Genomic DNA, 18,397 nt, shown 5'->3' with positions numbered 1-18,397 from the left:
ATGTCTACATTTCACACATGTACATAGCACAACCAAGAAACAAAGAAAAGCAAACACACCTAGGAGGGTACACACCTAATGTTCTGGGTGTACATGAATAAAAGAGGACTTTCAATTTTTTATACGAATTTACATTTATTTTTATTACAATTTATTTTTAAATGTTTTTAGATTTTATGCTTGTTTGACTGCATGCATTGTTTGGGCACCATATGTATGCAATAACCATGGGGAACAGAAGAGGGTGTCAGATCTCCTGCGACTGTTGTCACAAATGGTGAGCCATCATGTAGGTGCTGGAAATCAAAACCAGGTACTCTGGAAGAGCACTCATCTCTCCAGTCCCTTCATCACCAATCTTAAGGAATGTTTCAAGTCTTCTCAGAACCCCTTACATCATGGCACTCTAGGAAACAGCCAACTGACCTGTGCTGTGTAAGAAATAAAATACAGAAAACTGGAGCTTGGCTCTTAACATTACAAACTTGCTAAAACAAAACCAGTCCCTGGCACAGTCAGGGCACTCTGCCGGAGATCTAGCTTTTAGTCCTTAAAATTATAGCAAGTCCTCACCAGTAAAATAAAATATGGCGTGTGCCTGCCCAGGGGCTACACCCCAAACCCTAGCCTCCTTCGCTAGCAACTTCACTCAGAACCCATGTGCTGGTTGCTCTCAGCGGCCATTCCTCTTCAGAGGGAAGTCATTTTTAAATCCAGGGGCAAACCTTCATCCGGTGATGGAGATGAGGTACGAGCTTCTTGATGGTTTGCATTTGCTGAATTAGCCCATCAAAAACTGATCCTTCAGAGATTACTTCATTACACAGCCCAACTAGATTCTAACTGCTGTTCTCATTTATCTTTCCTTAAAAAAAAAAAAAAAAAAAGATTTCTTTATGAGTGCTCTATCTGCATGTATGACTTTATGCCAGAAGAGGGCATCAGATCCCACCATAGATAGATAGTTGTGAGCCACCACATGGTTGCTGGGAATTTAACTCAGGACCTCTGGAAGAACAGCCAGTGCTCTTAACCACTGAGCCATTTCTCCAGCCCCCTTATCTTTCCTTTTGGTGCAGGGGATTTAACATCACATTTTCTTGCTACTGTGTATTTGTGGAATATGTTTGGCACATCTGCAGACCAAAAGGTTCATGTTGAGTGCCTTCCTCTGTCATGGGGCACTGTCTGTTTTTTGAGACCAGGTCTCATTGTTTAGTCCTAGCTGGTCTGGAATTATAGACAGGTTGGCATCCAACTCAGTGACCCACCTCCATCTCCCATGTCCTGGAATTTTAAAGTTGTGTGCCACCATACCCAGGTTTTTAAGACAGGGTCCCCCTGAGCCAGAGTTCACTGGCTGGACTAGCTGGCCAGCAAGCTCCAGGATCTAGCTGTAACCCTCAGCAGCACTGGGGTTATAGGTGTGCATCAGCATGCCTGGCTCTTAGGTGCTGGGGATCCTAATTCAGGAATGGAACTCAGGTCCTCTGCAAGAGCACTAAGTGCTCTTAACTGCTGAGTCATCTGCTCAGTCTGTAAAATGGTTTTGCGTGGCAAAATAATTAAGACACATGAGAAAATCCAATATTTATTGAGTACATATTTAGTAACAGCAATACAGTTTTTCAAGAAAAACCTGAGCTGAATCCCTCCCAAAACAGAATAAGGCATCTTCCAATATTGGTAAGCCAGCCCCCAAATCTATAATTTTATACTCCTTTTTAAGAATTTTCAAGATATAAAAGTAAGATATTTCAAGATATTCACATTATTATAAAACCAAAATAGTTTAAGGTAAAAGCGGTTTCGAGACAGTAATGTCTACGCAGCACGGTTCATCACGATGCTGTCTACACAGCAAGGCTCATCCCAGTGCCTTCCGGTAGTTTCAGACAACTCTACACAGCACACTAATAGACTCATGCAAAACACCTGGCGGAAGCAAACACCAGTTCTGAATTCCAGCTCACAGACTGATCCAGCACTACAAACATCTCCGATGCGCTCTCAAACGTCAATGGTAATTACTTAATATGACGGCATATTCTGCTCAATTCTGAAGACAGCAGTCTACAGCAATGCCACAAGCTGTGGATTATTTTCTAACATCTCAGTATTCCCTGAAGAGATTTTATATAAAAATTGAAAACAGCTATTATAGTTTTTTTAAAAAAAAAAAGTCCACTTATAACAGTTCAAATATAAGTCCCCTACTGAACTATCATAGTAAAAATCAACTGAGTTTTTAAATGGTGTACGGGTATCACATTCTCTGAACTTTTAGGAGCTGTCACGGCGTGCTGTGCGTGTGAATATGCTCTCATAGCTCAACGGCACACATAACCTACACAAGACGGAGGCTCCAATCAGTCCTCAAGTTTGGTAGTAAAATATCTGGTATTCACAGTATTATTGAGAGAAATTCCCTACAAAGCTCCCAATTGTTTGAAACATCAATTTATAGAAAAATCTAAGGAAATCCCAATAGATCCTTGCAATTATTAATTAGTATGAGGTGACAAGTTTTCAAAAGTAAACCTGTCACTGATATGTATCAGCTGTAGACTGCGCAGGCCAATATGCTATGATACGATTTCCCATAGGTCCTTAATTACTATAGGATTAAAAAAGCACATTTTTAGCTTTTTTTGTTTGTTTGTTTTTTTTTTTTGTTTCTGGTTTTTTGGTTTTTTTTGTTTTTGTTTTTGTTTTTTTGCTTTTTGAGACAAAAATCTCAGGAAAGGCCACACTGGCCTTGAATGTACCTCACTGTCCCAAGTACTGGGTAACAGGTCGTGTGCTACCATGCCCAGTTTTAATCCTTATAGCAGCTCTTAGACAGCTATCTTAAATCTATATATCTTAGTTTTAAAATCTAGCTTTACTGTCAATGAGTTAAAGAACAACAAACTTCAGAGCAAGTCAGCCAGGCTTTAGAAGACAGTAAGAGTTGCTTTGGCAACGTAGAAAAGATGATTCCTGCGGTACTGGTCATCTCTGTCCACCTCCATTAATATCAAAATGTAGTAAGGCAATCATTAGTTAAGACACTTGAAATCACACATTAATAAAAGGATAACTGGTCCCGTACTTGGCATTATTGCACTCGATTTTTCTTCTCTATTTATTCAAAGAAACCAAAAACATTTTTTGGAAAAAGACAGCTCAACCATCTTTCTAAAACATCTCAGAAGCTCTGACTGTACCTGTATTATGTTACAATGTAAGCAACTGAAGAGGAAAATGAGTATCTTGAATTCTTTAGACTATTTTATGTGTGTGTGTGTGTGTGTGTTGCCCGTGTGTATGTATGCTCCACATGTGTGTGTGGTGTCCACAGAGGTCAAGAGAGGATGCTGGATGCCTTGGAGTCGGAGTTACAGACAGCAGTGGACCATGTGGATGCTGGGAACACGTGCTCATAACCATCGGGCCAACTCTGTCCTGACAATGAATATTGTTCAAGGTTTTGCTCTTCCTGCTCCTACCATATTCTGTCCTCCTGAATCCTCTCACAACAGTTCAACTGAGAGCATCCCCACTGAGAAATGAACAGACTGGCCGCTGGTCCAGCCCCTCAAGGCCTACTATTACCAGGTGCTAGGGAAAACCGCCACACCACATTAGACACAATGAAGCAGTTCCCTTCACAGCCTTCCTCCTCTGGGAGATGCTGAAGGACACCAAACAGAAAGCATGTGTGTTTCCCCAGGTCCTGGCTCACAAATGGGGGCCCTGGGAGAGAGCAAAGAATGCTGGGAACCGCTACTAAAGGACCAGTGAATAAAGTGACCAAGAAACCTGTCTGTATCAATAAATCAAACCAGGCTGGCTCAGCCGTCCCCACCCAGAGACTCTAGACAAGCGCCGACCTAGGCAGGGGACCCCATGTTTCCCGTTTCCTCCACTTCCACCTCTCCATTTCCACTGTCGCTCCATCTTTCCGCTCGCTCAGCCTTCCGTCGCTCTTCTACCCTTCTTTCCTTTCCTTTTTCTTCACTATTCATTTGCATCATCCTTCTCGTCTCTACTTTCTCTTCCTTAAAACACGATCCTTCCACATACCATCAGCAAGTCTACACTGGAGGATAAGTCAAAAGGCATTCAGCCTCGGGAGTCAGCCCTTGGTAAGCCAGCCTCCACCAACACCGGTGTGGCTACAGAGCTACCAAATTTCCTGCCATCACCTTCCCAAGCCTCCCTTCTTAGGCACTGTGTACAACAGCATGCGCCTCAAGCCCAAGAAGAAGGGAATGCAGGCCAGTTCCCAACCTGTTCTTGTCACTATACTGGTATTTGACAGGAGGCAAGTAGGAGCCAGGGGCAAGCAGTGTCAAAGACAAACAGCAGAGCTCACGAGCTCTCTTCTTCATAAGCAAAAACTGCATTTTCTTACAATATATTTTCTAGAGGTTTTCCAAATTCTTTTTATACAAGTGAAGTTTGACTGCATTTTAGGGTCCATTATACCACCTCAACCAACCACATTGAAGCCCATGGGGGTGAGATTGCGGGCTACTGAAAAAAAAAATCTTAAGGAACTTATTCATATAAATCCCTATCTTGCCAATAACCCCAACTGCTTCCTCTATCCAAAAATGACACAACTTAGCAATTGTACCAATAACTGTGACCCCAACTTCAACCTTAAAGATGGAGACTACTTTGCAGTAGTTCCTAACCTCCTGGGATCAGACCCTTCCGAGGACTCGTTAAAAACAGAATCATCTCATGTGCACATCTGAAACAAGGATTGACTACGAGATGAAACCAAAGGCCAGCTGCCACTTTTGCTAGCTTTGATGTAGTTACTGTAGTTACTTGTAATTATTGAAACATTCACTGCAGGGACACAAAATGATGCCTGAGACTTTAATGTAAGAAAAAGGAATATATGAAGTAAACATGGCAAGATACTGATCGGTAACAGATCTGAACAGTGAGTTCTATTGTATGAGACTCTCAGTTCCTTGTCATTCATTTTTTGTAGTGCTGGCCCTTGAGCACACTGAGCAAGCACTCTCACTACTGAGCTATAATAGCCCTAGTCCACCTGCACACAATTTTTAATTTCTTCATCTAGAAAATTTTATCTCTTTATCTTCATTTAAAATTAATCTCTTCAAATTAAAAAAAAATCTTGAGACTCCTAGTTACAGTATATGTAGGCCATTTGTGTTTAGCAAGCACCCTCAGAGTATAGCCAAACTTCAGAGGATAGGTTCTCATTTCCCTAAGAAGCTAAACGTTAACACAGCTCACAGGTTCTTACTTTACCACGGCATTCTGCCAAGGACTCATGGCTGCTGCCCTCTGAGTCCACATCTGTTCTAGAGGACTGAGCTGGCTCACAATCCCTCTTCTGGGCACAAAGCCACAAATACCTTTACTGTGTTTTAAATCTTCTCTCAGGATGTCTCTGGCTGAACTGCAGAAGTTAGAAAAGCTATAATGATCACTGCTTTTGAATATTCCACTGCAAAGGATACAGGATCTTCATAAATGATATGTTTCCTTCATAATTTCCCATTCTCCATGTAAGTATTAAAACCCAAGAGAAAAAGACCAATAATCCAGGAGCACTGGGTAAGATGAGTTATGTACCCCTACATGATACATGCTACCCACTCAGAATCCACAGTTACATTAGGGGTCAAGACAAGAAGGACAAGGGTAATGGTCCCCATTTTAAAAGGCAACTGTCTTCAATGGTATTCAAAACAGGAAAGAGGCACATTAACCAAATCAAAACGATTTTTTTCTATAGCTAGATATAAAAATCCTCTTCCTCAGAACTGTCTTCCACAGTTGTCTAATCTAAAGTAAGGCTCTGCATTTGCCTCTTGGAAAGGATCCTGGATGCACTTGAGGTAGAAGGAAAGTCTAAATGGACCACTTTAATCTTACAGGCTTGTAGACTTGGTCCGTTGCATTTCCCACTAGCGCTACAATTAAGGTTCTCACTTTATTATCAGCATAATACATATTTGCTTCCAGAATGCCCAGTAAAGCTGCAAATTTTCACTTAAAGTGATTTCAAAAATGTCCCCAAATATCTTAGAGCTTAGGTTTGGCAAGACAATTTAAAACATACAAAATAAAAAAAAAAAAAAACTTTTCTCAACATGCCCACACGTGCACGCACACACAAATACACACACACATACACACACACCTCCCCAAGTTTTCACTATTTCTCTCTCCTCATACAGCTAATTTCTAAATGTGCAGCTTACGTAAAAACCTACAGATAATTTCCAACATGATTGTCACAGGACATTGTAGAAGAGAGATGAAATGTATGCGGGTACATAGATTGTCAATGGTTACATTGGTTACATCACATTTCTTAAGAAACAGAACTCTTCTGCCCCTGTAAACTTTGTCTCACACTTTAAAGTGAGGTTAGTGCTGACATAAAGTTACTGCTACACTCACAGCTTGAATGTCTCCACTGTGTCGAGGTACATCTTCTCCCCCCACCCCCCACCGTTTTTATTTACTTGATTCAAGAGCCAACACAGCTCCACGGGCCACACTGTTCACTGCTTTCCTTAATGCTACAAAATATCAGAGACCAAAACTGTCTTCTCACTGGAGCCCAAGAGTTTAACTTATTCTTCATGGCACTGAATATAGTGCTCTTCTAACTTCTTCAGAAGACGGTTATTCTGGAGACAGAAATGCCTTCCAAATCCTCCTTCCATGATTCCTTCACTTCAGATGCTCTACTACTTCTCCCATGTCGGTCAGCAGTCACGAAGAGTCACCTTTCCTTTGGTGGTGTGTCATAACGGCTTCTTATGCTTTTTGTCAGCTGCTTGATAAATATTTTGTATGTTTTCCCACAGTATGTGTGAACTGTCTTCTGTAATTCCAGTTCTAAAGGTTTTAATAAAGAACGGACGGCATCATCTTCAAAAGAACACTAGAGAAGAAATACAACAGGCAACAAAACAAATAAAAGTTTAATTTTTTTCAAGTGAAGTTCTTCAATCAGTTAAGACTATTAACAACTTCTATTATTTTCACATGAAGTCCGTGCTCAATCAATATTTTCAATGAATTAAACAAAACTATTGGAGAAAGAAAGAGTCTGTGATGATGAGTCTCTGTAGACAGGGCAATGTCTTTCTGAACGCTTCAGAAAGGGGCAATGGAAAGGCATCCCAAGCCAATGGAAGAACACATTCAAGAGCAGTAAAGACGCAGAGAAACTGGTAGAAAACTGCTAAGCTTTGTTAAAGGCACCCGGAGAAACTAATAAAAGCTAGGCTCATTGAAAGAATGGGGCAGGCTTTCCGTGCACGCCGTTCCCGTTCCTGAAAGGCACTCAGCGACAGTGCCAACAGTGGCCTAGAGCCTAGACATGAACACGATGGCCACAGCGCAGCAAGAGTGAAACTGTCCGCCTCCCAAAGAAGTTCAGCACTTACTGTTGCTTGGCCATGACTCCAGAGGATCCACATGTTTGATTGGACCTTAGATCGCGGTGATACTGGGAGGTGGTGGTATATTTAGAAGGTATCTAGTGGCAGGGAGTTAAATCACTGGGGACATTCCTTAGAAGGGGACACAGGACTGTAAGCACTTAATTCCTTTTCTTGCTTCCTCTGCTCAGCTCCCACCGTGATGTAACGTTTTACCACAGGTAATGGGATCAGAGGACTATGAACTGAAAGTTCTGAAACAGTGAGGAAAATCCAATCTCCCTACACAGACACTGACAAACCTCAGGCATTTCTATAACGGAAAGTTTGTTAACACACTGCACACAAGGACCCGAGGATAAACACACCTGAGAACTGCTAAATACCACCTATGTTCCCAGGAGCTCTTAATGCACAAGACTATCTATAATTAAACCACGAAACATCAGCTACATGCTGATAGTCCTAATAATTTTATGACTTTAGGAAGATGACCAGCTTCCATCTATAATGTACAACATATAAATCTTCAAGTGACACAGTGAAACACATTGCAGAACTAAGTGGAAATAATATGCATAGCTATTATTTCTAATAATAGAAATAACTAAACATGATCTAGTGTTTTCAACTATTTTCTATTTAAAAGATGGATGAGTCTTGAAAATAGAACATTTTACATGAAAGTCTGAAGTTAGTGAAAACCAAAATCATATTTAATTTAAAATCTGAGAAAAAAAAAAAAAAAACAAGATTATCCCTGGGGGTAATTTCACCTAGAGGAAGCTGGTGGTGCACTGGAAGCTACTTCCCTGCTGACTCGGCTTCAGCAGTGCTGGAAGGTGCTATGTGGACTGATGAAAGAGATGCTGCCAACTCCTGACCTGCTAGGCAAGATGTGCTCACTGGGGCAATAGTGACATGACCATTATGGGGTAATCAACTGCTCTCTGAGAGGATCTAAGGTTCACACCACAGGAAAGTACTAACACCTAGTTGTCTGAGTGGAAGCATCACCCCAGTCCCTGCCATCCCCAGTCCCTGGCATCCCCAGTCCCTGGCATCCATATATCCAAATGGTGTGGGACAATGGTTTTACCCTGTAAAGATTCGTTTCTTGTACTTGTTTAATAAAATGCTGATTGGCCAGTAGCCAGGCAGGAAGTATAGGTGGGAAGCAGAGGCAGGGCAATGAGAAGGGGAGAATTCTGGGAAGAGGAAAGACACAGTCTGCAGTCATCATTCAGACACAGACAAGAATTATGGGCTAATATAAGTTTTAAGAGTTAATAAGATGCCTGAGCTAATAGGCCAACCAGTTTATGAGTAATATAGACCTCTGTGTGTTTCTTTGGGACCGAATGGCTGCAGGACCGGGCGGGACAGAAATCTCTGTCATCATCCAAAGAACTTGGAATGTTTGGGTGGAAGTTCCATCCCAAGCCTACAGAGAATGCCTACAGAGCATCAGAGTGCTCCCGCTTTGACGTGGCTTTCCATTTTAAACACTATTTCTCTTGTTGGACAGCCGCTGTTTAACAGACGGGCACCACTGGAAGGGCTGACTGCAGCAGGCACAGCCTGCACCCACAGTTCAGAGACAGCTTGGTCCTCAGTCATGCTCTTTCTGGTTAGGCTCCTCTCAGAAACTTATATAAATACCCTTATGATTTTATAAAGCTACAACCTTGCTGATAAGAAAAGATAAAATACAAAGCAAGAGCATCTGTATAATGGCTAATAAAAAATATCCATAGTCTTACTAAAAACATTGCAGTTTTTAGGAGTCAAGAGGATATTATATACAATTTGTGTTCAGCAATGTGCAGAGAGAAAGAGAATCTATAACAAACCACAAAGCCAAATTTTGGGAGCTGATGACCTTACAACACAGGAAAAGGAGATCTTTCACATTGTATGTGCAATCTTCATAACACGGTAAATTTAAGTGATAGCTTCAGGAGAGCAAACCTTACATTTCTTAGTGCTTCATACATAGCTCTGAATGCTGGCTGCTTGTCGTCATGGTAAACACCTCTGTTTCCATGAAGAATGAAGACTCCTTCCTCTTCTGCTTCTCGGCAGTTGCTTCCATATATACAGTGATCTGGTCGATAATTCCATTGACACGGAAAAACAAAAAGGCTTTCTACAATAAAGAAAAGCCCAATGATAGGAAAGCAATAAAGCACAAAATAATTTACAGAATTAACACTTGCAAATGTTTTTGCTTAAAAATTATTCTTGATATTTAGATTTCCAAATTAATATTCAAGTCTAATTCTGCCTCAAATGAAAATACTGACAACTGTTAATAAGTGGAAAACTCAAATTTGTTTCCTGTGGTAGCAAGGATTGACCTGAGGGCACTGTATTTGCTAAGCAAGCATCTCCCAGGGAGCTAGTCCCAGCCCACTGTTTCTTGCTTTCTGATTTTTAATCTGTGATTGTTTTTACAAATACAAAGAATTAAAGGAATTTAGATGTTTACCTGGATTATGAAAAAACATGATATTTAACAGATCTTGATCACCCCACGTGATGTTTAGTTTGTACTTTTTAAGCAATGGCAGAAGTATGTCTCCCCACTGCAGCCGTGCGGTTGTCATATCGTTCTGTGGATAAAGCATTGAAGAGTCTCAGCATTCAGGGTGAAGTGGTAGCATGGCCGCTCCCACTCTTCCCTTAGCAACCATTACAAAGCCACAAAGAGAAAGGAAAATTCCTCTGCTACAAAACCATGTGTCATTTATTACCCTAAATGTGAGGAGGGCTGCCAGTATGAGATGGGAAGGCAGCACAGAAGTAACAGCAGGGACAGAACTGAGACAGACAAAAGACAGCAAGGAAAGGAAAGGAGGATGACAGCTCAACCACATCTTCATCTTAAGGGAAGACCTATGAAAAGTGGTTTTTGTTTCGTTTTTTGGAACAAGGTTTTGCTATGTAGCCCGGGCTAACCTCAAACTCATCATCTGCCTGCCTGTCTCTGGAATGCTAACATACAAACTGCATCATCACACCACCTTGGAAAGACTGTAGCTTGGTAAGGCAAGGATGCTGAGGACACACATCACTGGTGCCCTGTCTGGGGTTCATGCCTCCCCAGGGAAAAATTCCATAGCAACCCATCCTTCACTAAGGCATTCTGTGATAGTCTTGTAATGTATTCTCTTCAGATAGTGGGGGACTACTGTACCACAGTACACAAAATTCATTAAGTTTTCTTTCTTTGATCTTTATTTCCCACCCACTTCAATCTAATTTTTGTCAAGTTTATTGCTTTTTTTGAACACACAACCTTATGTGATCCAGGCTGACCTCAAACTCATGGCCTCAAACTTCTTGCTCCTCTCTGCCTCCTAAATGCTGAGGAAGCAGTTTTTTAGTGTTAAAGCTTTATTTGTATTATTTTATTGATTAATTTTCAATGATTTCTTTAAACTAAATTATAAAAGAAACAGTAGTCCTGGTGCCAAAAAAAAAAAAAAAAAAAAGGTGCCAGCCAGACGCTGTACTGAGCACTTCTTCCCATGTTCCATCAGATTCAACCCCAACTGTAACACAACACACAGATACTACACCTGAGGCCATTTGAAGGACATAGTCTTCACTTCATCACAGAATGTACGTGTGTGTGTGTACATGTGCATGAATACACATACATGTGTGCACATACATAATATATGAATGTGTATACATATAACTAATACATAAATATACAATTAAAGTAGATATTCACAACAGGAAACAGAAATGACAATAAACTATATGAAAAGATTTTCTAGGAGCTGGGGAGATGGCTCAGCATCTAAGAGCACTTGCTGCTCAAGAATGAGAACCTTAGCTCACATCCTCAGTATCAATGTAAAAAAGCTATGCCCACGGCACTGGGTGGGGCAGGAAATGGGAAGATCACTTAGGTTTGCTGGCCATCACCCAAGCCAAGGACCAATGAGAGCCTGACTCTGGAGAGTGACAGGGCAGGATGCCTGTTGTCTGATGACTGTCCTGTAAGCTTAAGAGCCTTAAGCTTCAGAACAGCTGTGGTCACATGCACAATCAGCCATGTCAACTGTCATAGCCATCATAAAAATACATGAGGACAGTATGAGCCCTTTAGCTGAGACTTTCTCTGCTCACCTCTGAGCCATTTATATGTAATTCTGCACCCAACCTTGAGGTTTTGGGAGGTCTTAGTGTATACAGGAGGTGGCAGGTTAACTAAAGGGGATCCCACACGTATAGCTAAGAGGAAGTTGTCATCTGTGCTGGGTGAGATTTTTCTGGTGGTACAACTGTTAGGAGTAATCCACTCTCTGGTAAAACAAACAAGCTCTATAACCATGCTCCATAAGGAAGCCAAATAAAGTCTGGCTCCCCAAGTCTGATCTAGTGACATCACTATGCTATGGTTTGTCATCAGAGTCATTTTAAGGAAGAGGTAGACATTTATCTTCCCAGGAAAAGTTCCTGAAACAAAAGATAAACCTTGCACTCATGAGGTAGAAATAAACAGATCAAAACACTTCCACAAGGCAACATATGTCACGGAACAGAATACATACAAAGGAAGTATTTTCTGTTTCTCTAATAAATAAGAGATGTTACGTAACATGCTCATCATTTTCTAAGAAAAAGGAAAGATCTGTGTGTGATGGTGCAAACCTGTAACATGAAATCTGAGACCACACCTAAACCACATAAGGTCATACAGAGACCCTGTCTCAAAAAAGAAAAAGGCTGGAGAGATAGTTTGGTCATTAAAAGGTCACAACCAAAAAGAGAAAGAACTGGGAAGATGGTTTAATGGGTAACTTGTCACACAAGTATAAAGATCAGATTGTACATCCCCAGGAGGCAGACAAAAGCAGGCACGTGTGGCAGCTACCTGTAATCCCAGTACTTGGGAGGCACAGAGGATCGCTGGTGCAAGGAAGCCTAGGCATAATTGGTGAGCTCCCAGGAAGACATCAACTTTAGGCTGTTGCATGCATGTACATACATACATGCAAACATGTAACATATATGTGTGTGTATGTATTTAACACACATGCATATACATGCAAAAAAACAAAGACTCAACATTGCAAATATGATCAGGACACAAAATCTAAGTATATATTAATAGTTTAACCAATAGGGCATCACTGCTTACTAAACAGGGAGAGATATAAAGAACAAAAATGAATTTTTATTGTTTTAATTTTTATTTTTTATTTATTTATTTATTAAAGATTTCTGTCTCTTCCCCACCACCGCCTCCCATTTCCCTCCTCCTCCCCCAATCAAGTCCCCCTCCCTCGTAAGCCCAAAGAGCAATCAGGGTTCTCTGCCCAAGTGTTACTATGTAGCAAACTGGAACTGCACAGTCATACAAACAGACAATTTAAATATGGTTTCTACTATAAACAAGTTCTCTTCTGGTTATATGGGACAATCTGGGAAGTGACTGCAAGTCAAATGGTAAAGAATGATTGATGATCTGTGCCCAAAGTTATTGAACAGGGGGAACCAAGGCAATATTTGCTACAGATAGAGATAGAAAAACTATGTAGAAAAATATCCACATTTAAAAACTATTTTAATATATTTAAAATTTTTATTACTTATATGTATGGGTTTTTTTTGCATGTTTGTCCATGTACCATGTGTGTGCCTGGTGTCTATGGTGGCAAGAAGAGGGCATTGGATCTCCTAAGACTGGAGTGACAGACAGTTGTGAGCTGCCATGTGGGTGCTGGAAATTGAACCCAGGTCCTCTAGAGGAGTAGACAGTGCTCTTAACCATGGAGCCATCTCTCCAGCACCTTAATATTTTTATTATGTATGTCTGTGTGTGTGAGTTCAGGTGCCTGCATAGGCCAGAGGTGTGAGACCCCCCTGGAGTTAAAGCTGATTGTGGGATGCCTGAAGTGGGTGCTGGGAATTGAACTTGGATCCTCTGGAAAAGCAATATGTGCTCTTAACTGCTGAGTCATCTCATCAGTCTGGGGATTTTTTTAAAAGGGTCTTGTTATATAGCTGAGGTTAGCCTTGAACTCTAGATCCTCTCATGTTCACTTCTTGAGTACTGGGGCCACAGTCGTGCAACCACCATGTGCTTGGGTTAAGAAAATACTCAATTTTGGTTTGTGGCTGAAGAGGAGATCAAATTAGATGGAAGTATGTTGTTAATATTATTAAAATTTGCTTGCTATGAAAAAAGAAAGAAAAATATGCACGAGAAAATACATTTTAAAAATAAGTAAATTCTATAAGACCATCTGAGCAAGTTCATGCACAATACTGAAGAACAATGGGATTGCGTCCCTAAGCATAAAGGAGCTGTGTGAACACTCTGACTGTGAATGCAGTCAATTCCATCCACATAGTTACATATGCTCAATCCACTCAGCTCTTTCTCTGTAAAGCCATTAGTGCACACAACAAAACATTTCATCAGCCTGGAGGGATGGCTCAGCAGATAAGAGCACTTGCTGCTCTTGAAGAGGACTGGAGTTCAAGTCCCAGAAGCTTACAACTATCTATAACTCTAGCCCAAGGTGATCTGGAAGCCTTCTGGTTTATATAAACATGGTGCACACATAGTCAGAAGCAAACAGAAATAAAGATATAAATAAATCTTCTTAAAAGAAAAAAGATATAAAAGTTTAGAAATTATTTAAATCTCTATATCCTCACCTCTAGCTGGCTTAAGACATGTCAAAAGAAAAGGGGGAAGGGGGAGACAGGATCTACTCAGGTGGTTAAGAGTGAACGTCAAGGAAATAACAGATAAACTGAGAGCAGTCATGAACTTGAGCTACATAGCCCAATTAAAAATCAAAGTGTTAAATTATTTCCAGTTTTTTTTTTTAAATACTAAACTCATAATTCTACAAGGCTCAAATGCAGCTGGTGAGAAGCCCCGTAATTCTTAGCAGATAATCTTACAGCACCATCTTCTGGCATGATATTACCAAGCACAGTTTGGCACATGGAATAGCAATCATCTGTTATGTTGGCTCCACAAAAAAAAAAAAAAAAAAGCTTTATGCTCCACAAATAGTAAATATTCAAAGCAAACTAAACAAAATATTAATTATTAAGCAAGAGCAGATGCAACTGTGATGGTTATTCTTCGTGTCAATTTAACTACACCTGGAATTAACTAAAACCCAAGCACTTGTGAGGAATTTTTCTTAATTAAATCATTTGTAGTGGGAAGACCCACCTTTTAACTGGATCTCCTGAGGTAGGAAGATCCACCTTTTATCTGGTTCACACTTTCTGCTAGCAGCCTATATAAAGGACAAGGAAGAAGGACGCTCTTGCCCCTCTACTTGCTTGCCCTCACTCTCGACGGCAAGTCCATTCCTTCACTAGCATGAGAGTCTACTTCTTCAGCATTCCAAGGCACAAGGAAGACCAGCTGACACATCCAGCCTTCTGTTGGTAGACAGCCACTGTTGGACTAGCAGCACTACATCCTGTAAGCCATTCCAATAAGTCCCATATGTATATATATATATGTGCATACACACACATGCACACACATATTGAAAATACATGTTTCCCCCCCCATTCTCTCAGTTCTGTTCCTCTAGAAAACTCTACTAATACATCAACAGAACACTGATTGCATTCACTCAGTTCTGGGAGACAAACTGAATTAAAAAAAAAAAAAATCAAGATCTTTGTAAAGATCCAGAAAATAGAACGCTAAAAAGAACAGTTTATGTGATGGATAGAGAATAGTGTGATACACACTACAGATTCTAAGATGGAAAGGCTGGCATACAGTGGTGACACCAACAAGCGGTACCTTGGCCATACTTAAGAAAAAACTGGCACAGACATGGGGGTACACAACTTTAACCCCAACATTTTGGAGGCAGAGGGAAGTGGGAAGATGCCTGGTCTACATAGCAAGTTGCAGAATAGCCAGGAGTACAGAGAGACCTTGGCTCAAAACAAAACAACAAAAGAAAAAACTACATAACATAAAGATTTAAACAGATGTGTAGAAGGGAAAAATAATGCAAATTTTGATCTGCCAGAAGCCACAGAAAAATATTTGAAAAAAAAATTGCAAAATATATATGACTCCTAAAACCCCTTAAATTAATTTAATTAATTTAATCCTACCTAGATATAACAAAATAGGCACTGGAGGGAAGTCTGTGTTTTCTCAGAAGTTCTTCTTTTTAATTGGTTTCACCTAATATTTAAAAATTTGCCTAATTTTTAAGTTATGTGCATGTGCCCAAGGAATGTATGTGATGTGTTCTTTGTTGATGCAGTTACCTGTGAAGGACAAGGGAGGGCACAGGATCCCCTGTAGTTAGCTCCATCCCACCATTCAGATGACAAACACCCTGACAGAGTCAAAACTCACTCCAGGTCACTGAACTACTATGGTGCCAAAGTTAGAGTCCGACGGACAGGCTGCAGAATCTATGCTGATAACCAAAACTCTGCCTGAATGTCACTTCAGATTCAAGTTCTCTATGCCTACCACTATAAAATGATGACAGCTTCCTGCAATCAAAGTCTACAAGATGGCAGTACTTGTTGGTACACTATTTTACTTCATCATGAGAAATACCATCTGATATGGCCTACTTGAATTTGCCACTAAATAACATTATGAACACATTTTTATCCAATTATCCTAAACAGTTTCGTATCTGTCCACCTCATATGTGTATGTATATACAATTGTGTGTGTGTGTGTGTGTGTACACACACAATTACATCGTGTACACATATATATTTTGGGGGTTGAGACAGTGCCTTAACTATGTAGTTCTGGCTGGCAGAGATCTGCCTATCTCTTCCTTCCAAGTGCTAGAATTAAAGGTGTGTATCACCACATCTGGAGACACACCACACACACACATGCACTCACACGCAATATACTTATTTTTATTTTATGTGTTTTGCTTACACTCACCCATGTGACTGCCTAGTGCCCTTAGAGACCAGAAAAGGCATCAAATGCCCTGGAATTAAGAGTTACAGTTGTGAGCTGCCTGCCACAGATGCTGGGGACAGAATTTGGGTCTCTGCGAGAACAGCAGATATACTTAACAACTGAGCCATCTACGTACGAGCCTTAAATCTATGTATTTTTTAAAACATCTGCTTCATTTTTACTTATGTGTATGTGTATTTGTATGTGCCTGCAGAAGACAGAAGAGGGCCTGCGATCCCTGGAGCTGGAGTTACAGGCAGGCAATAGTGAGCTGCGTACTTTAGATCCTAAAACCTCATCACTGTCCCTGTAGGAGCTCTTAATCACTGAGTATCTGTCTCTCCAGCCCCTACATTAGTTTTGGACTTAAGGAGAAAGGGAAGCTGCAATCACCACCCTGCGCGTGCACCGAGTCACCTTAAAGTACTTCCTCCGCATCCGTGTCATGTTCATCAGCATCACTCCAGAGTTCACCCCGGTCTTCCCGTAGTACGGGTGCCGAGCAAAGCGATTATACCATCCTATTCGAGGTTCCTCATGCTCGGGGGCCATCGCAGCAATTTGTGTAGAATTAAATTTCTTTAGTAATGACCAAATATCATCAACAGGTCGTAAAAAAAGGATATCAGTGTCAACATAGAGTAGTGAATCAACTTCTTTCAGGATTAGCTATGAGGAAAGATATTTGAATTAGTTATATCTTTTTAATAAAAGCATAGTAATAGAAATTACACCTAAGAAATAAGTCAGTTTACAATGTTTTAAGATAATTTTTTCTGAAATGTCATTTCTAATTAGTACATTGCTAATTTTTTCACCAATTTTTAGAAAAGCTAGAAAAACAATACAAACCCTAATTAAAAAAAAAACTCACAGTGAGAAAAAAAAACATGAATGGTTGGGAGAAAACTGTTTTTCAAGATATAAAATACACTAACTTCAGATGGCTCCATACACTGAGCCTCAAGAGCAGGTAACTAGACACAAATGAAGCAATATAATGGAGGTCTCCCAGACCCCTCCCCTGCCCGAACACCGCGCGCCATCACTTACGTCTGCACTACAAAGTGCAAAGACAAACTGAGCCCAAGCTATCTGCTCCAGTCTATGCTCCTGTTTTGATACGCACCATCAACACATCAAAACCTCAGTTAGGAAGAACAAGGACAGAAGCAGACTTTTATTTTAAAAGATTGACTCTGTTGCACTTCTTAAAATTGTAAACCTTGAGTACCATCCACAGAGATTTTTCAAAGATAAGTTTTCATTTTTCCTTACAAACTTTTAAAATAACTCTTCAAATTTGTTGCCTATCCTGGAATACCCATAAAACTCAATGAATGATTAGATTAGCCTAGCAAGAGTACCCAACCTTTTGACATGTGCAACATGACATCATCAACAAAGTTCAGAGGCTGGAGGACCACAGAATCAAGTTACCAAAGTAAAAGAAACAGTTCTCCTAAAGCTCTATGAATGTTTACAACTTTCTAATGGTTGTGTTCATAGCTAAGCCCTATTCAAAGAGCCAGGCAGTTGGCTGGATGGTCCTGAAACATTTTAGTTAAGACACAATGAGAACAAGACTTGATCCTTGCTCAGCTACTCCGCAAATTTGTTACCCTTCCCACAATAGACTTGAGACGTGGCTTCACTGAGTAGCTAGGCTGAAATCCCCACCCCTCTCTCAGTCTGCTTTAGGCTAATTCAGTAGCAGATAGGGAAAATACCTGATAGAGATGGCTGAGCCTGAGTGGAGAAGACCCTCTTCCCCCTCCAGCTACAGGAGACAGACAAGGCTGTGTCCCCACCATCAGAAAAGGTTACAGGAGACAGGCAAGACTGTCCCCACTACAGGAAAAGGTTACAGGAGACAGGCAAGGCTGTGTCCCCACCAACGGAAAAGGTTACAGGAGACAGGCAAGGCTGTATCCCCACCAACGGAAAAGGTTACAGGAGACAGGCAAGGCTGTATCCCCACCAACGGAAAAGGTTACAGGAGACA

The 18,397-nt window shown here is 40.7% G+C and overlaps 1 protein-coding gene across 1 annotated transcript in view; it reads right to left on the bottom strand.

The window, feature by feature from the left end:
* Positions 1-1,578: 1,578 nt before the first annotated feature.
* Gxylt1 (glucoside xylosyltransferase 1) overlaps positions 1,579-18,397 on the bottom strand; it is a 41,230-nt gene continuing 24,411 nt past the window's right edge. Inside the window, exons 4-8 of the mRNA XM_050131338.1 lie at positions 18,123-18,172; positions 16,810-17,061; positions 9,925-10,048; positions 9,410-9,582; positions 1,579-6,931 (exon numbers count right to left, since the gene is read on the bottom strand). Of these exons, the coding sequence (XP_049987295.1) occupies positions 6,770-6,931; positions 9,410-9,582; positions 9,925-10,048; positions 16,810-17,061; positions 18,123-18,172 (761 nt within the window). The 3' untranslated portion in view covers positions 1,579-6,769. The remainder of the gene's footprint in view (positions 6,932-9,409; positions 9,583-9,924; positions 10,049-16,809; positions 17,062-18,122; positions 18,173-18,397) is intronic.

This window comes from Alexandromys fortis, unplaced genomic scaffold (assembly GCF_014885135.2).
Source record: "Alexandromys fortis isolate MF-2015 unplaced genomic scaffold, M_Fortis_MF-2015_v1.1 scaffold_28, whole genome shotgun sequence".
NCBI lineage: Eukaryota > Metazoa > Chordata > Mammalia > Rodentia > Cricetidae > Alexandromys > Alexandromys fortis.
Note: the sequence above shows the minus strand (reverse complement) of the source record. Positions and strands in the feature narration are given on the sequence as shown.